At 50.0% G+C, this 22,094-nt stretch overlaps 1 protein-coding gene across 2 annotated transcripts in view; it reads left to right on the top strand.

Moving 5' to 3' along the window:
* PHACTR3 (phosphatase and actin regulator 3) overlaps nucleotides 1-13,460 on the top strand; it is a 206,582-nt gene extending 193,122 nt beyond the window's left edge. For both annotated transcript variants that reach the window (XM_081832505.1, XM_081832506.1), the window contains exons 9-13: nucleotides 4,633-4,688; nucleotides 8,493-8,554; nucleotides 9,426-9,566; nucleotides 10,818-10,894; nucleotides 12,871-13,460. In XM_081832505.1, the coding sequence (XP_081688631.1) occupies nucleotides 4,633-4,688; nucleotides 8,493-8,554; nucleotides 9,426-9,566; nucleotides 10,818-10,894; nucleotides 12,871-12,886 (352 nt within the window). In that variant the 3' untranslated portion in view covers nucleotides 12,887-13,460. The remainder of the gene's footprint in view (nucleotides 1-4,632; nucleotides 4,689-8,492; nucleotides 8,555-9,425; nucleotides 9,567-10,817; nucleotides 10,895-12,870) is intronic.
* Nucleotides 13,461-22,094: the final 8,634 nt, after the last annotated feature.

The following is a 22,094-nucleotide window of genomic DNA, read 5'->3' as shown; positions in this document are numbered from 1 at the left end:
ATGAGCGAGTGTCTGATGGGGGAGGGAGGGGGTGGGTCTGATGGAGGAAGGTATGAATGCGTGTCTGATGGAGGAGGGGATGAGCGAGTGTCTGATGGGGGAGGGAGGGGGTGGGTCTGATGGAGGAAGGTATGAATGAGTGTCTGATGGAGGAGGGAGTGAGTGTCTGATGGAGGCCTGTGTGTGTCTAATGCAGGGAGTATGAACGAGTGTCTGATGGAGGAGCATTTCCTGGGGATCCTGGCCGGCACAGAGGCTGCCAGCAGGTTAGAGATTGCAGCTCCCTCGGTTGAGGCTGGAAGAGACCTGGCCTCAGCCCGCCGGGTGAGCACTGTAGATAGCAGTAACAATAGTGCCCCCTGTTTGTGTGCCAGCTCCTCGTCTTTAGTGTCCTCACCCCTCAGAACCCCGGGGGGCCACTGGGGCAGGTGACGGCTGGGGACCCGAGGCTCAGGTCGGGGAGGGCATTAGCAGGTGGCAGAGCTGAGGCCCGACTTCAGCCCCTGTGCCTATGTGGTGGCCCTCGGTGCTGGTGGGGACGGCGTGGAAACATGACCGTCTTGCGCAGAGCCAGAGCCTCGTGGACGGTGCGACTGCGTCCTTTGCTCTCGTGCAGCCCACGCGGGCATCCTGGTCGGCCACGCACCCTCCGCCTTCGCCTCCTCCGTCCTCTGTTGTTTCCCGTGTTCGCAGCACAGGGTCGGGTGTGGAGCATCTGTTCAGTGGACAGGCGGGGGGGCCCCGTGGGACCAGGGGCACGAGCTGGTGGCGGGGCCCTCATGGGGACCCATGTGTGCATACGCTGTCCTGCGGGATCCCACACCCCTCACTTTGCCCTCGCTGGGTGCTCCAGACCTTCACCTCCCGTTCGAGCCCCCACGGCCTGTCAGCGCATTCCGGCCCCAGGCTGGTGCTGGTCTCCCCAGGTCTCCTGCGTGCACAGGCGGGGACCAGGCCGGGAGGCGGGCAGGGGCCTCTCTCTACCCTGACACTCCCTTTTCCTGCCGCTCCCCACCTCCCCCCGCAGCGCTGTAATTAGCTGCCACACTCCAGCTTTCTCCGTGGGAAGAGTCAGAAATAGAACGTGTCTTCCCCAGTGGCGCCTGCTCCTCACTCCTCGCTCGCTGGGGCGCGTTTCTGAATCGGGAGAGGGAGGAGCCTCCAGGAGGAGCTTGGGAACCCTCGGGGGCTGGAGTGCACCCACGCCCTCCCTGAGGCCGGCCGCGGCCCCCCCAACTCCCCCAGCCCAGCGCCCCAGCCCAGCCACCTTGGGGCTGTGTCTGCGGGTCCTCTGAGGGCCCCTTGCCACCGAGGAAAGAGAAGGTGCTCGGGCATCACCCCCGCCCTGGGGCCGTGTAGGGAGAGGGGTCTCCGTGCTCTCATTTGCCGCCTGGTCTCACTGCGTGTGGTCACAGGGGCCGGGCCCTGGGGTCCACGTGGGCGGTAAGACCTGATCACGTTTGCCTCTCTGGGCCTTCATGGTCTCCTCGCCGTCTGTCTCTGACAGTAAGTGGGGTCGTTGTCACTCCTGCTTCTGGAAGCCTCACCCACGCAGAGAGCCGAGCCGAGTTCCAGGCAGCAAGTGGACAGAATGCTGTGGTTTATATATTTAGTCTAATGGGTACTACCTCGGAGTTTGCATTGTTCTTACTCCAGAGCCAGTACCTTCCCGGTGCCGTGAACGTTTCACAGGGCCCTCGGCCACTCGCCGGTCTGGAGCACCCGTCCTTCCTGTCCGATGGGGGTCCTGGCCCTGGGAAGGCCGGTGTCTCCTGTTGGTGGGTTCTGCCCTGTCCTTTCTTGGACAGCAGCCTGGAGGGGTCCAGAGAGAGCTTCCCAAGGCACACCTGATCTTGGCATCCCCTCAAGCCCACCCCACCCTTCCCTGCTTCAAACCATCGTATGCCTTCTCAGACTCCTGGAACGAATCCAGACTCCTCACCTGACTCCAGGTTGTGCCCCCACCCAGCTCTCCTGCCCCAGAGATGCTCACACACCTCCATTCAGTCTAAAGAGCATTTGCAGAATTCTTCCTGATCTCAGGACCTTTGCACTTGCTCTTCCTTCCCCTTCTCGCTTAGCAATCCCCACTTACCTGTTGGATCTCAACTCCAGGGGCACCTTCCAGGGAGCCAGCCCTGTCCACGTCAGCCCACATACCCTAGGCTTCGTCCTCGTGCTGCATGATAACAGAGTGAGCATCTGTACCCCAGGAGAGCCTGCAGGCCCCGGCACAGGACTGGGTCCCACTTCTCACCACCCTGTCCCCAGGGCTCCTCGTGTCATGAGTGCTCCCAGAACATGTGATGAAGGAAGGTCGGGTGAACCCAAGGCAGAAGTTCACAGTCTCATGAAGTGGGATCCTGGGTACTGGGTGGCCTCCTGGGTAGGGGTGAGTCTAGACTGAACTCTGGACACGCAGCACTGCCCTCAGGGCCTCCTCCTCTCCCGTCCCCGGTGATTGGGATCCTCTCTCCCGGAAAGAACCACACAGAGCGGCTCGGGTCCTCTGCTCCCGCCCGGGCTGTCTCTGCAGGGAGGGTCAGGGAGTGACGGTGCCTGCGCTTTGCTCACAGCGGTGTCCCTGACGGCGCTGCGTCCACCCAGAGGACTGCCCGTTCTAGCCGGGGCGGAGGTGGCCTGGGGCCCAGCTGTGCCGTCAGCCCGGCGGCATCTGGGAGGACCCCGCATTGCGGGGCAGGACCCGGCCCGCCTGCACGCGGCCCAGTGGCGTAGATCCTGGTGGCAAGCTGTCCACGCTTTTCAGAGACGCAGGAATTGGGTGACGGGCCTTTCTGGGCACTCCATCCGTGGCCAGTTGGCAGCTGACAGGTTGGGTTTTCTTGAGACGATTTTTGAGAGCTTACCCTGTGCCAAGCTAGCATTCACAGACACTCGGTGCATTACCTCATTCGGTTCTCACACTTCTGGGGAAGTCTGTGATGGGTTCTCATTTTGGAAGAGAAGACAGGCCTCCAGCAAGAAGAGGCTCGGGGGGGGGAGGCATTGCCAGTGGGGATTCGGGATACTCCCCAGGTTTGAGGAAATCCATGGCCTCAGTCCTCAGGCATTGCCGGTCACCAGGCTCTGCCCTCTATAGATTTTCCACAACTCTGCCCAACGTTCCCTCTTCCACGAAGCCTGCCGTGATCATTCCCCTGCCCCCATCTTCAGGCCCCACGTGTGAGCAATTAGGGGACCCTGCAGCTAGAGAGGTGTGATCTTCCCGTGGCTGGCCTCCTCCTCGTGCGGGTCTCAGAGGAAAGGGGTGTCCCCGAAACCTTCCGCCCCTGCCCCCACCTGGTTGCTCAGTCACATGCCCCGTCCTATTTCGTCCGTGGCATTACACTCCCTGGAATGGTTTTGTTCATTTTTATATGGTTTGTCTACCTTCCTCCTTAGACTCTGAGCTTTCCAGGGCAGGGGGAGCTGGTTCAGCGCCGGGTCCAGGGGCGTGGACCCGCCTGGCACAGAACCACTGCTCCCTGGTCCTTTGCTGAGGGAGTGAGTGAGGGGCATTGGGGATCTTTCGGTGAGGGTGAGGGAGCCTCTGTCCTGGAGCCAGATCTTGCATGCCCCCCTCCCCCCTCCGGCCTGGGGCAGGTCAGGAGCCTTCACCCCTGGGTCCCAGCCAGGCCTCGTCAGGGGCAGGCTCAGGTCCCACCAGACATCAAGACAGCCTGGAAGCAGCCGTCCACAGAGCCAGCAGCACACAAAGCCCGCGACTGTGGTGCGCTCGGCAGGGAGGGGGAGTGGGGGTGGGCAGGGGAGCCCTGGGGACGCCCTGGGCTTTGTGCTGGGACAGGGATTATGAAGAGGAGACAAATATTTCTAGAGGCTGCATCCTCTTTGGGGCAACGTGTGGTGGCCCCAGATTCTGGGCGTTCACAGGCTCAGCCCTGTTGTCTCCCGTGGGGGCTAACGGGCCGGAAGTGGGACAGCTCCTGGCTCTGACCCAAGGGCAACAGTATCAGAGTTACAAGAATAACGAGCGCTTGGCACTAATTTTGGCTAATTATGCCTCTCTCTCCTGACAAGCCTTTTCTTTATTTTATGTATTTGTTTTTGGCTGGATCCTCCGACTCCTTCAACTGGAAACCCGGCTGGAAAGGCTGGTCCTCTGCCGGGACGGTGCGGGTGGGGCGGGGGAGGGGGGAGGAGAGGAGGGGGGGCGGGTGGGGCGCCCCTCCCTCCCTCGGCGGCTGGCTCCGCTGGCTGGGAGGCGGTGCTGCCTGTCACTCCCCCTGCCGAGGGCTGCCGGCGAGGCTGCTTGGGACAGGAGCGGGACAGGTGCTGCCCAGGCTGCGGGCGGCGGGCGGCGGTGGCGGAGCTCGGCCTGGGGGGCGTCCCGCCGAGGGGGCTGCGATCGGCAGGTCTGGAAATGAGCCGCACATCCCGAGGTGGCAGGGGGTCCGCCCCAGGAGCTCCGTGACGGAGGGCGACCTCCGTCCTGTGCAGGCTCTTACTGGATTGGCCAGCAAGAGGCCGTGGCCAGGGGACCCCTCCCCTCCTCCAGCTTTTGGGGACGCAATCTTCGGGGGCGCGCCGGCCACCTCTGCCCCTGGCAGAGACCAGGCGGAATCTGCAGGCAGCCACCATGGTGCAAAATGTAATTCTAGTGTTTTTCCGCAGACGGCTGAGCCAAAGACCGGCCGTGGAGGAACTGGAGAGAAGAAACATCTTGAAACGTGAGTAGCTGGGGACCCCTGGCTCCTGCCTCAGGTGGGGAGGCTGGGGGACGGGTTCTGCCCTCACAGCCTGCTCTGCGGTCTGGGCGCTCCCCGAGCCCTGTGAAGTCCGGCTGCAGAAGCAAGCCCTAAAGTTGATGCACTTGGAAATCTCCCCTTTTAAAATTAAGAGAGAGAGAAAAAGCTTTCCTTGGGGCGTAATTAAAGATATCCCTATTCTCGGGTTGTTTAATTAGCCCTGTAGATCTAGGGGAAATGGCTCAGTATCCTCTTTGCATTCTGGGTTTGGAGCAGGTTTCCCTGGCAGTTTGGGAGGGGGGTCCTGATGGGCGCAGAGACCACAGGCAAGGTGTGGACAGCGTCAGAAACCCGAGGACAGGAGCACGTAGCCCTGGGGTGCTACGGCTAGGGCAGATGAAGCCGGCCGCTCCAAGGACCTGGAAACCCCAGGAAACCTGCCCTGGGGCTCACATCTGTGCCATTCCAGGACCGTCCATCTGGCTCCATGTGGCCTGGGTGTCCCCCAGCGGTCACAGTGCCCACAAACAACCTCCCCAGTACAGAGGACGCCATGGATGGTTTGGGGGGTGGTAAAACCCCTTCAAAAGTGTTTCTCGGAGAGTTCTCTGTCCGGCCAGCAGACTTTAGTTTTCAAAACATTTTCTACAAAAGGTGCCCTCGAAAGCCTGGATTTTTAAAGCATTTTCATTCTTTTTCCTCTTTACGTGATGAACACTACAGATATTCTGTGAGTTTGGTTTTTTATTCTGTGAGCTCTTCCCGAAGTTGGGGCAGCACCCGAACAGACGCTCTGCCAGAAAGCCGGTGGATGGCAGACCCCCCTGCTGGTCCTGGCTGGTCCCCGTCCCCTCCCCCTGGCCCCTCTCCTGCCTGAGCGGATCCCTCCGTCAGGGACGGTGGGACATAATTCATCCTAAGGGAAGGGATTCCGTGTTTTTGTTGTCAGACTTAAGATGTGGCCCCTCCTCTTCTGTGTTGTGTGAACTTGGTCTCATCTGAGGATTTAAAGAGAACCTTTTGTGGACTCTACCTGCTTGATCCAGGAGACAGAAGAGTCAAGCTATTTCAGTCACCAAGTATTTGAATGTTTAAAAATTCCACCACTCATTTATAAAGCAATTTATAAATCACAGATGCCCCCAAAACGCAGCCCAGGAGTTGGTGGGCCAGCTGGAGCAGAGGGGTCTGCTGCCCCAGAGGGCGGCGGGGCTTCCCCGTGAGCCGACTCGGCTCCGTGTGGCTCTTGGCCCCGCTCCTGGGGATGCCACGTCCCTGGGCCAGTAAGCGCCTCCAGTTGTATTAGTCTTTGCAAATAAACGTCAGAGCCTTAAAAATAGGACTGGTGCTTGGTGAATGGAGGTGCAGAGTGGATACCTGGGACTGATGCACTCATGTGCAGTGCACAGAAGGGGAGAGCGGGTTTCCTTCCTCTGGCCACGGCGGTCCCTTCCACACTCTTGAGCCACTCAGGCGCGTCCCTAGCTCAGGAGCATCTCAAGTGCCCCGAGTGGGAGTATCAGCGAATTTGCTTGCTAGTTCTCAGGGGGGAAATGTTCTGTTCTGTGGAGCTGAGAATAGAGTAGCCGTGCGTGGTCCAGCGTAGAACAGCATCATCACAGGCCCCTGACACAGGCTTCGAGCCCTCCTGCTCTAGGGCCTTTTCTGCCTATCCTTAGAATGTTGTCACATCGTATCTGCTCATCTGCAAGTGGGGGCTCACAACTCACTGCGATCAGGTCTGACGGACCCTCGGAACTCGGCTTGGGGGTCATTTGTGGATAAGACCGTGGCCCCTTTGCAGGTGACGACCTCAAACCCGATGCCCGCACGTTAGACGCACGCCGTGCAGCCGCGGTGCTCAGGGCGTGCTTATGCACCCGCGCTGAATCCTTACAACAGAGCGGTGTGGTGTGGCACCGCGCTCCCCACTGGCCTGGTAAGGAAGCTAACTGAAGGAGTAATACAGCTTTTTGACGTGAATCTTGGCAAGGAGATAGAGCCAAAGCTTGCCCAGCTCCACGGGCTGTGTTCTAACCCCTGCATTAGAAGCAACAGTGCATCTCTGATGATCTACAGAAGACTTGAATGTGGCTTCCAAGCCGCTGGCTCTGTTTCTAGAACATCTGGGTATGGAGGCTGTGGTCATGGATCCCTTGGTTTGTATAAGGCACGGCGTTCTCTGGGTCTGGGAATCGAAGGTCCACAAACCCATAGCTAGGTGTTGCTCAGAGAGAACCCATGGGCTCAAGCTTTGGGGAAGGACTTTTTGGGGTTGGCGCCCAACAGAGCAGCTGCCCCAGAGGGGCCCCTGCTGGCCACCTCTCCAAAGCACCTGCGGCACTCGTGTGACCTTGGTAATGACGCTGTTGGTGATTAAAGACAAAGATCTGGTTTTGTTTTTTCACATGGAGGCTGCACTTGGCCTTTGTCTGGGGCCTGTTTTTTAAGAAACCTGAAGAATTAGCGTCATGTCATCACTGAAATCCCTCATGGTTGGCCTTATATTGCTACTTCCACAATTTTTTCTTGATTGTCTCATCAGCTTTCTGCAGAGAGCTTCCTCGTGTGGTTTCTCCTGCTTTATCACTTGGATTAGGAACCAGGAACATAAAAGGGCTTCATTTACTTTTTAAAACATTCAAATGCAAGATAAGTCTTTGTTTTAAGAAAAAAAAGTTACTGAAGAGTACCGTACATCTAACACCCGTGAACCCAATCCCGCAAATGCACAAATGTGTGGAATGTTGTAAGTCAAGGCGGATGCTGTGGGATTATGTGAAGTGCAAGCAGCAGGGCCCCCCCTTTCTCAAACAAGCCGTGTTTCTAGGAGTCTGTGCCAGCAGATGAGCCTCCCTTCCCTGAATGGAGCTTCCTACAGCCTGGGACCTGAGGCTTTATTTAGCAACTGAGAGCGCCAGAAATAGGACATCCATTATCTCGTATCCCAGGGCAAAGCCTGCATTTTACACCACGGCTCTGACTTCTCTATTTTTAGCTCCCGCGTGTAGGTATGAGCACAGCTTGAATGTTAATAGTCACAACTCAGCGGCAAAGCCGAGTTTAGTGAAGCACTGAGGCTCCCTTAAAAGGCTCTGCCATCTAAGTGAGCTCGCTCCTGCGGGAGAGAGTCAGCTGGGTGCATGGTATCTTTAGATGTGAAATATGCCCTGAAAGTATAAATTCCAGGCAAGCATATGTTGCCCAGAGTCTGGAGAAGGGTGTTCCTTATGTATGTTGGTTGGCTGAAAGTCTGTATGTATACCTACTAAGCAGAAGGCAAAAAAAAGCAGTGAGAGTATATTAATATTCATATATGATATTCATATGTGGTACATATTAGTAGTCACGGACGTGCACGTTTACTTACCCTACTAAAAGTATTTGTGCGAGTCATCTATACTCCTGGGCGTAAATATACAGACAGAGGGTGGGTAGATATTTGGTTGGGGAGGAGGGAGGGAGCGAGGGCTGCTTCCTGTTTCTCCTGCAAGTAAATTTGCGCAGCTGAGTTTTTGTGCTGAGTCCGGCACAGAGAAAGCCGAGGAGAGGGTCTGGAACGTGGGCGAAGCTTCTCTTGGTGCCAGTGTTTCCATATGGCAGTGAGACCGCGGTCTGAGCGTGGCCAGCCAAGTGGAGGAAGACCAGCCGTGACATGGGGTGTCCCCGATAGCCTGCCTCAGCCACCAGAAACGCAGAGGCCGGGAGCTCACTTCCCCGCCAAAAGGAGGAGAGTCTCAACCAGTTTTTCTTTCTTTTTTTTCTTTCTGTTTTAATCTTTCACAGAAAGGAATGATCAGACAGAGCAGGAAGAAAGAAGAGAAATCAAGCAAAGATTGACAAGAAAGGTACTATGATTTCAGTGTCTTATCCCTGGATCTTGAGGGACAGGTGACAGGTGCACTGGTGGGGGGAGGGGTGACGCAGGGCCTCACTGTGTCGCTCAGTGACATTTTCCTGGACGGCAGCGAATTCACTCCCCAGACGCTGGGAAGGTGGCGCCTCTGTCTGCCCCGGTGTTGCCCCCCACGCTCCGGGTTGGGGGGGAAGCAGCTTGTGTGGCAGGTCAGGCCCGATGACATTTCCACGGATCCCCAGGGAGCTGGACGGTGACTGGGCATCACCTTCGTGTACCTGAGATCTTCACACACAGCGTAGGAAGAGCATCCCTGGGTGTCAGCATTCGCTTACCTTTCGGGCTCCTTGGTACCTTCAGCTTGTCCAGGAGCTCCAATTGCAGAAGTTTTATTGGCCTCCAGGGTTTGGTGTGGGACTCTCGGGGCGAAGGTGGGACCGGCCACGGCCAGCCTAGGTCGCAGCCCCGCGAGCCGGTCCGGTCTCCGCGCTCTGGAGCAAGGACGGGCAGGGGATCTCCCCCCGCCGGAGGTGAACAGCGTCCTTCCTGAGGCTGACTTAGGGGTACTGCTCCAGGCAGCATCCTCTCTCCCCGGACCTTTGATTTGGGCTCATCTCAGGGGAGGCGGGGCAAGTGTCTGCTGCCATCACACGTGTCCCCTGAGTTTCCTCAGCAAGCGTGGCCCGAGCCTGGGCCGCGGGCGCAGAATGTGCCGGGGGCTGGAATTCAGGTCACTTGTTGGCCCCAGCGCTGTGTCTCCCAGTTCCCGAGTGTCCGCGTCCCTGTAGACACGTGCTGTCCGCCCGGGTCCTCGAGGACGCTGGTGTGGCCGCGGGCGGCTCACGGGCCGTCTCTGATTTCAGCTGAATCAGAGACCCACGGTGGATGAACTGCGGGACAGGAAGATTCTGATCCGATTCAGCGACTATGTGGAAGTGGCCAAAGCTCAGGACTATGACAGACGGGCAGACAAACCCTGGACGCGACTGTCCGCGGCCGACAAGGTACAGACGGCGCCACTGTGCCGGTCGGGGGTGGGGGGCGGCACCACGACGGGCCAGCGAGTTTGTTCCTGGCCCCGGGGGCAGGCGGGGGTGGGTGCCGGCCGATGTTGAAATTGCAGCTGTGCTTTGCCCCGATGTCAGCTTCACAAAGGTGACCCGGGATCATGGCTGTTGGCAGCTGGGGGACAGTTTTGCCCTTGGCAGTGTCTGGAGACATGTTTGGTGTCAGAAATGGGGGGTAGTGGGTGGAGCCCAGGGATGCCACTGAACGCCCCATGATGCACAGGACGGCCCCACCCCAGGATGAGCCAGTCCCCGGTGTCAGGAGTGTGGGAGCTGAGAAACTCTGGTGGAAAAGAGGCAGAGGATGGAGCTTGAGCAGAGTCTGCTGCAGTGATGCGGGTGCAGGAGGCTGAGGCAGGCAGGAAGGCTCGGCAGTGTAGACAGAGGCGGCTCTGGATCCGTCCCCACCGCTCTGGTGTGCGGCGTCTCCGGGGGCCTCCAGAGCAGCCTGAAGGGGCTGGTGTGGGGCGTGGGGAGGGAGCAAGGAAGCGGCGGGTCCCAGAGGCTGTGGGGGAAGCGGGGGGCCGAGTGAGCCCTCCCCCAGCCTCGCGAGCCCTCCCCCAGCCTCGCTCTGCCCGGACGGAATCTCTGAATCCGGCCCGTCCAGCATTGCTTCATGTAAGGCCCAGAAAATCCCCGTGGGAGGCGGGCCTGTCCCGGGTCACACGTGTGGACACGCTGAAATTCCCGACTCGGAGCCTCTTCCCGTCCTCAGCCGGCCCGGGAGGGCTCCTCCGAGGGAGCGCAGGGTCCCTGTGGGCCGGGGACAGGTCTGGGGCGCTGCGACGCTGTTTGTCACGGGACACGGAGCCGTACCCCGTGCCCGAACGAGAACAGCTGCCCCATGAGCTCACTGCAGAATTCCAAGTTCACCCCAAGCCGAACTGGCCGCATTACTTCGCTGTTCCTGCTCCATCAGGCGGCTCAGCGTGTGCTCGGTGCGGTGGTGGTGTGCCCCGGTGGGGGCGGGCGGCCTCACCAGCCTGTCCGGGACACGGCGGGGGACGGGCCGGGGACGACCGCAGCCGAGCTCAGAGGCTGTGCTGGGCCCACCCATGTGTCTTCTTCTTCTGTAGAAATAGGTTACAGCACGACGGAACTCGGCGAAGATTAGGAGCTACTGTTCGTCCACAACCTGGGTGCTGGCTTCCTGTGTTCATTTTTTAACGTCCCGTTCTTGAATTTCAGGCAGCCATTCGTAAGGAGCTCAACGAATACAAGAGTAACGAGATGGAGGTACACGCATCAAGCAAGCATCTGACAAGGTCGGCTTTCTGTGTGTATGGCTTTCGTGGTACTTACCGCATGTTTCTTTAAAACGAAAGGAAAGACAAGGACCCGCGGTCCGAGTGAACGAATTCAGCGTCTCTGCAGGGAGCCGGATGGAGCACACGAGGCTTCGCAGGGGCGCGGGAAGGCGGGCTGCAGAGCCGCGTTACTGGGTCCAGGGCTTCAGGAGTTCGTGCGCAGGGAACATGACCTGCCTGCCCGTCGGCCGCCCCTCCTGGAGTGTCCGGACCTCCCGTTTCAGAACCCCACCCGTCTGTGCCGACAGGAGGCCTCCAGGCCCCTTCCATTTGCCCGTTCCCGTCTTCCCTGCATTTAGATTCGCATCTTTAACACAAGCTGATGCTTCCCCCAGACTCAAATACTGGAGTCCCTACGGCGTGCCAGGGGTCATGCCAGGGGTCATGCTGGGCGTGGAGACAGCAGCGAGGTGTTAGGTAAAGGGGGCCCCCACTCCGGGGAGCCTCTGTTGCGGTGGGGACACATGGGCTGTGTTCCAGCACCAAGCCGTCCTGTTCTCGTCGTGGGGATTGTGTGCTGTGGACGTGCTGTCCACAGATGCCGCGGGGCCTCCGGAGGGGGCGGCGGGGGAAAGACTGGCTTCCCGTGCTTATTGGGAGGGATGTTCTTTCCTCGGCCCTTTGTCACGTCTCCCTTGGCCTAGAGACGCTGAAGCCCCAAATACTGAGAAAATGGAAATCCTGAGTATGGATACTGCCTTAAACTAAAAGAGCAGATTCCTTTCCTTTTCTGGTTTGTCCCAAAGTGGCCACTGTGGTGGTGGTTTAGGAGACTAACTCTGTAAGGTCGGTGTGGCCGTGGGGCAGAGCCAGGTGTATGGGGTTCCATCCTCCAGGACGGTTTCGGGGTGAATATATTAAGGGAGGAAGAGGAGGTCTTGAGAGCAGGAGAAAATGATTGCAAATAAACAGTTTAAAAGTTGTTAAGTTTTCCCCCGTGACTGGCATATGTTTGGGCAGGAATAGATCATCTTAGTTTCGAGTATCCAAAACACTCAAAAATGTTTAGGAAATCAACATTGTCCAGTAAAATATTTAAAGCTATTTTTCATGTTTACCATGTTAAGAAGGATAGAATGGTTACATAGTGTTACGTGTGTTAATGTCAAAATATTGACTACGTTTTCCCATTACACATTATTAAGAGGTGTTTACTGGGGCGCCTGGGTGGCTCAGTCGGTTAAGCGACTGCCTTCGGCTCAGGTCATGATCCTGGAGTCCCGGGATCGAGTCCCGCATCGGGCTCCCTGCTCAGCGGGGAGTCTGCTTCTCCCTCTGACCCTCCCCCTTCTCATGCTCTCTCTCTATCTCATTCTCTCTCTCAAATAAATAAACAAAAAATCTTAAAAAAAAAAAAAAAGTTGTTTACTGAAGATATACATCTTCTCTCATAAGTCCTTAATACCTTTCTTAGATGATAGAATTTTAAGAGCTGGCCCAATACTTGGACATCAGAAAATAATTCTTAAGGTCTTTATACCACATTTTAGCACTTAATATCAGTTTTTAAAAGAACAATATTTTTAGTCACCTGAGACTTTGTTAAATGTATTACATGTTACCACAAACACATTACCAACTTACAAAAACAAAACGGTAACTCTAATTTCCAGAAGTTTATTTTATTAATCGATTCATTACTTCTCCTGATTTTCGCAAAGCCTTGGCCTTACTTCAAGAGCTTAACCAGCAGCTTTTGGACTGAGTTTTAGGCAGAATTCAGCCTATCGTTCCTTTTGGGGTCCAGCGCAGGCCCGGGAGCCGGGAGCCCTCGGAGGCCTCCACTGCCTGAAGCAAAGCGGGCCCATCCTTCTGTTTTCCATCTTGGCTCTCTGAGCAACTTTCAATAGCCACACATTTATTTGTGGGAGGTTTTGACTATTTTAACTTAGGAATGTATGACCTTACACTCTTTGTCTTTTTATAATTCCTAGATTCCACAGGCCATAGAGATTTTCTTCTGAGAAGAATTTGTGTTTAATTTTTGATACCAACACTGAACATTCATCAGGGAACTTTCCTGAAGTTCGGCTCATGACTCCCTGCCTCGTCAGCGAGAGGAGCGGGCTCACTGAGGCAGGTGAAGTCTGGGCTGTGCTCATCTGTACGAGGGGAACCCAGAGGACGCCCTTCGCTCTCTGGTGTCTGCAGAGTGGAAACTGTTGGGCCCAGTGGAGACCCAGAGTCGCTCTCCCAGAAGAAAACGGTCATTTGCCTTTGAACCCGGTTTTACAGTTCTGCAGTAAAACAGAGGCCGGGGGACGTGCATGCGCGGGCGCACCTCCGGGCCTCTGACGCGGGACCTGCAGCGCAGCGGCGTTCGGGATTCTGTTGGAAAAGACATTTTTATTCTGATCACAGTTAATTTGAGAACTCTTTAAGTTCATGTTCCACAAAATTATTGACTGTATTATACTTTTCTTTTTTTTTTTTATATAATGTCTAACAAAAAATACAGCTGCAACATTTTGATTCCTGTTAATTTTGTTCTTTAATTAAATGACTACTTATTGCAGGAAATGAACCTGGGTTTTACATTTTTTTGGAGTTGGGAGGAGAGCGGAAATCTGAAATAAGTAGAGTTTTAGTCCTTTCAAGCCATCAGATCCAAACACATAAGAGAATTCCAACTTTTTGTGTGTTTTGTTTTGTAAATTCTGTTAGTACCTGTGGTTTGTGCCTTAGAAAATCAGATTATCTTTTTCAAGTTAATTTAACTTCATGTATCATTGAGTAATGAACCCAGAGATAAGCAACAACTTGGTGGAAAACTCTACCACGATGAAAATTAGGCCGTCTTTGAGTATTTTTAGGTTCACATTTGCAAACATTATGGAAAACTCTGTTATAAGAGACAAAGGTTTAGATGGAGTGGAGATTACGAAGAGGACATTTACCCTAGCACAAAGGTAAAACTTAATGTTGGCACAAAGGGGGAAAATAAATAAAAAAAAAAAATGTTCCCCGAAAGGTATTTTTACTTGGCCTTTGAATAAGCGTCCTCACAGGTGAGCCCGCCCGCCCGCCCCGTACGTGGTGAGGCAGGAAGCCCAGTGGCTGGGAGCCTGACTTTAGGAGCTTGCAGACCCTGTTGCTTAAATCCCAGCTCTGCGCTATTCACCAAGATACTTCTTTTCTCTCTAGGAAGATCATCTCTCTCAAAATATTGCTGTAACTTCTAAAGGAGATGAGCGCGACCAACACATTCTACGCCTCCATAAACGTTAGCTGCTGGTGGGGCTGCCAGGAGCCCCTGGAGCTGGGGCACGTCCTCTGTGACTCCTCACTGCACACCTGCCTCACGGCTTTCCACGACCTTTCCTGCTCAACTTCTTTAAGACTGAAGTGGGTCAGGAGCCCATGGAAACTGCTCAACCCTTGTGGCAGCACTTTGTCCTGAGGGACTTGTGATCAAGCCTAGATGCTAGCGAATGTGGTGTCAGTTAGTTGAATTAGACTCTCTGAAAGAAATCCCCGTTATGGCGGGAAAGTTCCAAGTCTACCACTTCCTTGCTGTGCAGAACTGCATCACTTCTCTGAGCCTCCATTTCTTCGTCTATGAAATGAGATGATGTCTAAAGCTTTTCTGTCTTGAAGCCAGTTCTTTAATTTTATAAGCATTTGTGTGTATGCTTATATATTGTGTATTTAATATATACCTATAGTCTATTCATAACCCATTATTTGCGGCCAACCTCCAGAAAACTTATTTTTTTTTCCTATTCTAAACTACATTTTAGCAGCTCCCTATTTTGTTTTATTCAGTTTAAAATATTAAGTGGGAGCCCAAATTATGTAAAAGTAAGATTTCAATCTCCTTCACATAGAGATATCAATGCACTTACTATGAAACAAAGAAAGGAAAAAGGTGCTTTTTTCGAAACCATGCTGGCCCCCAAGGCAGAAAGGAACAGTACTGCTTGGAAGATGGGCCCCTGGTTAGAGGCAACTTGGCAGATAGGACACATTTTCAGGTTTTTGCCCAAGTAAAGTTCCATAACTAATAGATAAATAAAATTCAAAATGAAAATAAGGTACAGGAGACCCAGTGGAGGGTTTGGTTTGGTTCAGGCTTAAGGGTTCTAAGATATCATAAGACCAGAAGCCATTTTCATTGCAACCAAAATTTTTAGCAACAGTATCTAACTTCTGTATTGTATTTTTATTAATCATAAACTATTCCTTTAAGTTGTGTTTCCATATTTCACATTCTTACCCAGTATTACAGAAGTTGAGAGAGCAACTGAAACTGTGAATCAGGTGTGTTCGCTCCGCACCTACTAGGTACACTGAATCCTGCCCTGAGGAAGGCTCTCTTGGGCATCTCGAATGTCCCTCACCCTAGTTGGAGGAACAAAATTAAAAAGCAGCTTTTAAATCTCATGGTATGGGTGATACACCTGCTTGTGTATATACATTTACATATGTTTTATAAATTTGAAGAGAAAGTGTATATACTTAAGAGCCTGAAGACTTAGAAAAAACCGATTCTGCTGCCTCCCTATTCAATAACAGTCACAACGTCTGAATTACCACAATTCTTCACAACCAAGAGTCATCAGGTTTTTATGCATTAACTTCACAAATCATTTGTTCTCATTTCCACAAAATAAACTATGATTAACTATTAAAGTAACAGTGAATATTAAGTCATTAAAGAAATTCTGTTTTTAAGGAGTTTAAAAGATTTAAAAACCATAATTGATTATTTTATGAGAGGAAATTAAATCACTTCTAGAAGTATCAAGTTTTAACCTGGCATGATAGGGGGAATAGTATAAGTCTGTAAAAAGGACATTTTTAAACATGTCAAAAGGACTTTGAAATTATATTACATAAGTAATTTTTAGACAACTGAAATGGTTAAAAAATAAAAATAAAAACAATCTCCAAACCCCCAAAACCCTAACATCAAGAAGTCCATCTTGTGGAAATACATAGTAATTACAAGTCTAAATTTTAGAGGTGAAAAGCCAAGTTTTAAGCTACATATCCACAGTTCTTTAATAGCAAGTTCAAGTCCAGAAATGTAAAATTCTATTATGTTGTTAAAATTATTAGTCTCACATGCTTCTAATCTAAACCCCATTCTTTTCCAGAGATTTTTTCCAGTTTTTCGTGTGAAAGAAACATCTGAGAAGATGCTCATAAGAAACTGAACATGTTGAGACTCAAACTGAACGTATGAAAACATGTTGAGACTCAAACTGAACGTATGAAAATATTTTTAAACAGTGAATCACCATAAATTAATTTCTCTGTAAATGTATTGATGATGATATAAGAACGTATCACTAGTTCTTTTTTTTTTTTTTTAAGATTTTATTTATTTGACAGAGAGACAGCCAGAGAGGGAACACAAGCAGGGGGAGCGGGAGAGGGGGAAGCAGGCTTCCCACAGAGCAGGGAGCCCGATGCGGGGCTCGATCCCTGGACCCTGGGATCATGACCTGAGCCAAAGGCAGATGCTTAACAACTGAGCCACCCAGGTGCCCCAACTAGTTTATGTTTAGACAATGTTAGAATGAACAACAGAAAAGCTACTAGTTACAAATTCCCACAGCTTCATGAAAACAGATTGGTATTTTATGTTTAGAGTAATAAAAAGTAACTTTTAAGTCTTTCAGCAGTTAAATCATTCCCTTTAAAGAAGATGAATAGGGAAATTCTAAAAATCACATTTTCTTGACAATAAGCTATGGTAAGAAAATCTGGAGATGGTGTACATGCTAATAATTCTTAAAGTTAAAAACCATGCTTTTAAATGCACATTATTGCTTTCTAAATGCAATTTATTCCCCCTTTTCAAAGATGAATGTTTTGCAAATGCACAGGTGTGTGCCCCAAACAAATGGTGCATCCCCTGCTTTCCGCCCGGAGAACTTCTTGGTTACAGTGGTTGACTCCTGGGGTGGCACAGAGTGGTCTCAGGAACATCTAACACCTTGCTCCAGTTTTTACATTCCAACTTAGCTTTGTCTGTTGCCATTATTTCCTGCTCTGTTCTTGTGATCAACATTCTACTTCAGTTGTTTCTTCATAGCATTTATGATTCCTTCCAAGCTAGCTTTAACTTTTCATTCGGTGTGTTCGGGAGCCACGTAGGAATCCAGGGACAGTAACGGCGAGTGGGTCAGCTGTTAACAGGTGGTAGTGACAGGTGGTTGCCGAGCTGGCTCCAGCACCGTGAGCTTCACACCACGCGCTGAGGTCGGAGTCGTCAGACTTTGTCACTGTAGACTGCCAGTTCACTGTGGAATTAAGTGCGGAATGAAAACCACACTGCCCACCATGGCTCAGAGGATCTGCTAGGCATCCGTGGTGTCAGGATTTGGTGGCATTTACGTCTCTGTAGTATCGTCTCTGGAGTTGCGTATGTAAGTTTCTGCCTGGTTATACTAATGATGCAAAATTTGTTCTCTCTCCCGTCTGTCCTTCTGGAACAGTTACCACTTTGCAGCTCAGTTTGGTTGAGGAAGTGTGATAAGCCTACACCAACATGGTGTGAAATTGCAACCCAGGTAAGAAATACAAATTTTTGGCTAGAATGATTCATTTATTTTTAATATGTTTGAAATAGGAAAATCAAGAAGTTATAGCTATATTAGTTAACTCATATAACAGGCTCTGCTAATACAAAATTGATTTAAATCACTGTTTTTGTTAAACAGTGAGATAGATTGAGAAATACATTGTATAGTAAAGAAGAGAGAGATCTCATCTTTAGAAGTTTTCTTCTACACTAGGGGTCTTGCAAATGACAGCCCACCAACCAGGCCTGCCCTTCTTTTTTTTTTTTAATGGCCTGCAAGCCAAGAATGGTTCTTACATGTTTTTGGAAGTACCTACATATATTCTCAAATTTACCTGTTGGCCCACACAACCTAAAACACATATTTTATGGTCTTTTAGATAATTTGCCAACTCCTGCTCTAATTTTTCTTAAGTGTAAATAAATATATAAAATGATAAAAATGCATTACACAGAACAAAGTCAAGCAATTACATTGTTTTTTTGCAATTACATTGCTTAAGATTTTTTGACATCAGATCTGTCCCAACCATCAATATTCATTATCAACTCATACTGACAGCTACTAGTAGAGTTGCATAAAATGCACATTTTTTGAGGTAAATAATAAAGGCCTTATTGATGTTAAAGGCAAGCATTTCTTTAGTATGACAACCACACTGCTCCAGCTTCCCTGTACTTTTAAAATTATTGCTGTCACAGCAGCATAAACCAAAATTATAGTATCTAAATTAAAATTCAAGACATTGCAACATTTAGATCTCATTCAAAACATCTGTATTCCTGAAAAAATGTTGAATTATTTTCCTCTAGATATTATTTTAGAATGTTTCCATGGACTTTTTTTGACCTAATGTTTTTCATTTTTTTTAATGAACTGTTTTTAGAGCATGGAGTGGGGGGGAGAGGGGCAAAGGGAGAGGGAGAGACTCTTAAGCAGGCTCCACGCTCAGTGTAGAGCCTGATGCGGGGCTCAGTCTCACAACCATGAGATCCTGACCTGAGCCAAAATCAAGAGTCAGACGCTTAACCGACTGAGCCCTAATGTTTTTCAAAAAACCCAAAACTAAACCTCACAAATATAACCATCAAAAATATTATATCTTCTTTGATAATAAAGTCTATGTACATTTGACACACCTACACAGTTCTTCCAAGGGGCCAATAAAATGGAAATCCACAGAATTCTTTATGACTATTTTTTTTTGAAATTCAGATGCTCCTTGTTTTTACAAAACATGGATATACACGTCACGTCTTTCTAAAATCTTTTTAAAAAAGTTTTTTATTTAAATTCAATTAACGTATAGTGTAGTATTAGTTTCAGAGGTAGAGATTAGTGATTCATCAGTTGCATATGACACCCAGTGCTGATCCCATCAAGTGCCCTCCTTAATGCCCATCACCTGGTTACCCCATCCCCATCCCCCTCCCCTCCAGCAACACTCACTTTGTTTCCTAGAGTTAAGTTCCTTTTAAGTACAAGGAAACGGTTCATTTCTTGCTTATCTCTGTATCTACAGCTGAGGACAGCATGTGACATATAATAGATGCTCAGGTGGCTGATTGACTAATACTTCATTATCCGTTTTAGTGGAAATGCAACAACTGTACAGCATTTGCGGATCTGAGAGTTTCAGGCATCTCCGCCCTCCCTGAATTCAGTAAATTCCTGCCTAGAAATGCTATATTCGTTCCCTCACTCATTCACCCTGTTGCAAGCTTACTTTTCTAGGCACGTTTTTAGGCTCTGGAAATAGTGACCTAAATTACTACTCATAAGTGAGTAAGACAGACAAGGTTCCTGTTCTCCTAGAATTTACAGCGGTGGGGTTTATGGAAGAGAGGAAGAAAGAAATTTCTGAAGTGATAGTGAGATTGATAGGACTGTGAGGGAGGACCGCTCTGAAGTACCGTTCACGTGAGTCCCAGAGGACAGCGCGTGCCCGTGGGAACAGAGGCACAAGGACAAAGCCCCCACGGCAGGAATAGGGTGGAAGCAAGCAACAGTGCTGGAAGTCTGCCGAATGAGAGGAGAGGAGCCAGAAGTGAGGGTGAGGAAAGAGGCAAAGTCCAGCTCACGAAGGGACTTTCAGGCCCTGATCGAAAGGTTGGGTTTTAAGCGCAAAGGACGCCTCTGGAGAGGTTTTGTGGGTTTTCAGTAATTTTTTTTAAAGTAAATTCAGGTGAAATGCAGAGAACAGGAAGCTAACCATGCTAAGAGCGCACTCCAGCGGCGTCTAATACACTCAGGAGCCGTCCGACCACTGTTTCCGGCTGGTTCATCCTAACCAAAGGAGACTCCCTGTCTTTGAAGTAGGCACTGCTCATCTTCCCTTTCCCTGAGCCCCTGGCAACCCCCAACTGGCTTTGTCTCTGTGGATTTACATAGAAATCCAATCCTACAGTGTAACCGTTTGTGTTTATTTTTTCCCATAGCGTGTTTTTGAGGTTCATCCACATTGTAACATGTACTTCTTCCTTTTTATGGCCGAGGAACAGCTCGTGTATCGAAGCACACGCTGCGCTTATTCACTTAATGCCCGTTCAGGGCGTTTCCATGCTTGGCTGTCAGGACTTGTGCTGCTGTGGACGAATATTCCTGTACTGTATCTGTTGAGTATCTGGTTTCAGTTCTGTGGGTGTTTTGCCAGAGGGTGGAATTGTGGAGTCACAGGATAATTCCACATTTAACTCTGGGAGGAGCCACCAAACTGGTTTTCACAGGAGCTGCAGTGTTTATTCCCCCTAGAAACCCGTGGGGTTCCGAGTCCTGCACCACCTTGCCAATACTTATTTTCAGTCCTTTGATTCTAGCCGTTCTGGTGGGTGTGATGCAGCATCTTGCTATGGTTGTGATTTGCAGTTTCTAAATGACTAATGATATTCCGTGCATGTTCATGTGCTTGTTAGCTATTTGTACATCTTCTCTGGAGAAATGATCATACAAATCCTTTGCCCCTGTTTTTATTGGGTCATTTGTCATTTTGTGGCTTAGCTGTAAGAATTCTTTATATGTTCTGAACACTAGATCCTAAGCAGGTATGTGATTTGCAAGCATTTTCTCCCATTCTGTAGGTTGTCTTTCCACTTTTATGAAAGTACTCTTTGCACAAAGGTTTTCTTGTTTTTAAAGTCTAATTAACCTTTTGGGTTTTTTGTTGTTTTGTTTTGCTGTTGCTGGTGCTTTTGGTGTCTTATCTAAGAATCCACTGCCAAATCCAAGGTCATGAAGATTTACTCCTATGCTTTTTTATCTTAAGTTTTATAGTTCTAGCTCTTTTAGGTTTTTGATCAATTTATTTTTTTATATATGGTGTAAAGTAAGGGCACAAACTTGTTTTGCATGGGGCTATCAAGTTACCCCAAACCATGTGTTGAAGACTACTCCTTTCCCCACCAAATGGTCTTGGCAGTCTTGATGAAGCTCAGTTGACCATAGATGAGCAGGTGTATTTCTGGACTGTCATTTCTATTCTGTTGGTCTAGATGTCTCTCCTTCTTGAGGCACTATGCAGTTTTGATTAACACAGCTCTGTAGTTAAGTATGAAATTGGAAAGTGTGAGTACTCCAACTGTATTATTTTTTTGAGGTTGTTTTGCTATGTGAGATCCCTTTCATTTCCGTTTGATTTTTAGGATCAGCTTTTTTATTTCTGTAAATAGGCTGTTGGGATTTTGACAGGGATTGCATTAAATCTGTAAATTACTTCCAAGTACTGCTATTCTAACAATATTAAGTCTTGTAATCAAGCACCATGAGAGGTCTTTCCACTTATTTAGGTGTTCTTTAGTTTCTACCGTTTCATAGTTTTCATGTGTAAATCTTTTACCTCCTCCATTAAATGTATTCCTTATAATATGCTGCTGGATTTAGCTTGCTTGTTATCTTGTTGAGGACTTTTACCTTACATTCATAAGGTATACTGGTCTGTAATTTTCTTGTGATGTCTTTATTTGACTTTGGGAGGAAGAGAATATTGGCCTCATAGAATGAGTTAAGAATGTTCCCTCTTTTATTTTCTGGTGTTAATTCTTATTTAAATAGTTGGTAGAATTCTTTGATTACTGACTCAATCTCTTTTTAAGATTTATTTATTTAAGGGAGAGGATACATGCGCATGAGCAGGGGTAAGCGCAGAAGGAAAGGGAGAGAGATAATCTCCAGCAAATTCCCAGCTGCTCATAGAGCCCGATGTGGGGCTTACTCTCACAACCCTGAGATCATGACCTGAGCCGAAATCAAGAGTCAGATGCCAAACCAATTGAGCCACCCAGGCGCCCCTGATTCAGTCTCTTTAACATGTTACAAGACCATTTAGATCTTGTTTCTTCTTGACTAAGTTTTGGCAGTTTGTGTTTCTAGGAATTCATCCATTTCACATGAGGTATCTAATTTGTGGCATACAACTGTTTATAGTATTCTCATCCTATTTCTGCAAGGTCAGTAGTAATGTCCCCAATTTTCACTTCTGATTTTAGAAATTTGTCTTCTGGGGGTGCCTGGGTGGCTCAGTTGGTTAAATGTCTGTCTTCGGCTCAGGTCATGATCTTGGGGTCCTAGGATCGATCAAGCCTGTGTTGGGCTCCCTGCTCAGTGGGATGTCTGCTTCTCCCTCCCTCCAC

Source organism: Leptonychotes weddellii, chromosome 10 (genome assembly GCF_054177405.1).
Source record: "Leptonychotes weddellii isolate Sample4059 chromosome 10, ASM5417740v2, whole genome shotgun sequence".
NCBI classification, from domain to species: domain Eukaryota; kingdom Metazoa; phylum Chordata; class Mammalia; order Carnivora; family Phocidae; genus Leptonychotes; species Leptonychotes weddellii.
Note: the sequence above shows the minus strand (reverse complement) of the source record. Positions and strands in the feature narration are given on the sequence as shown.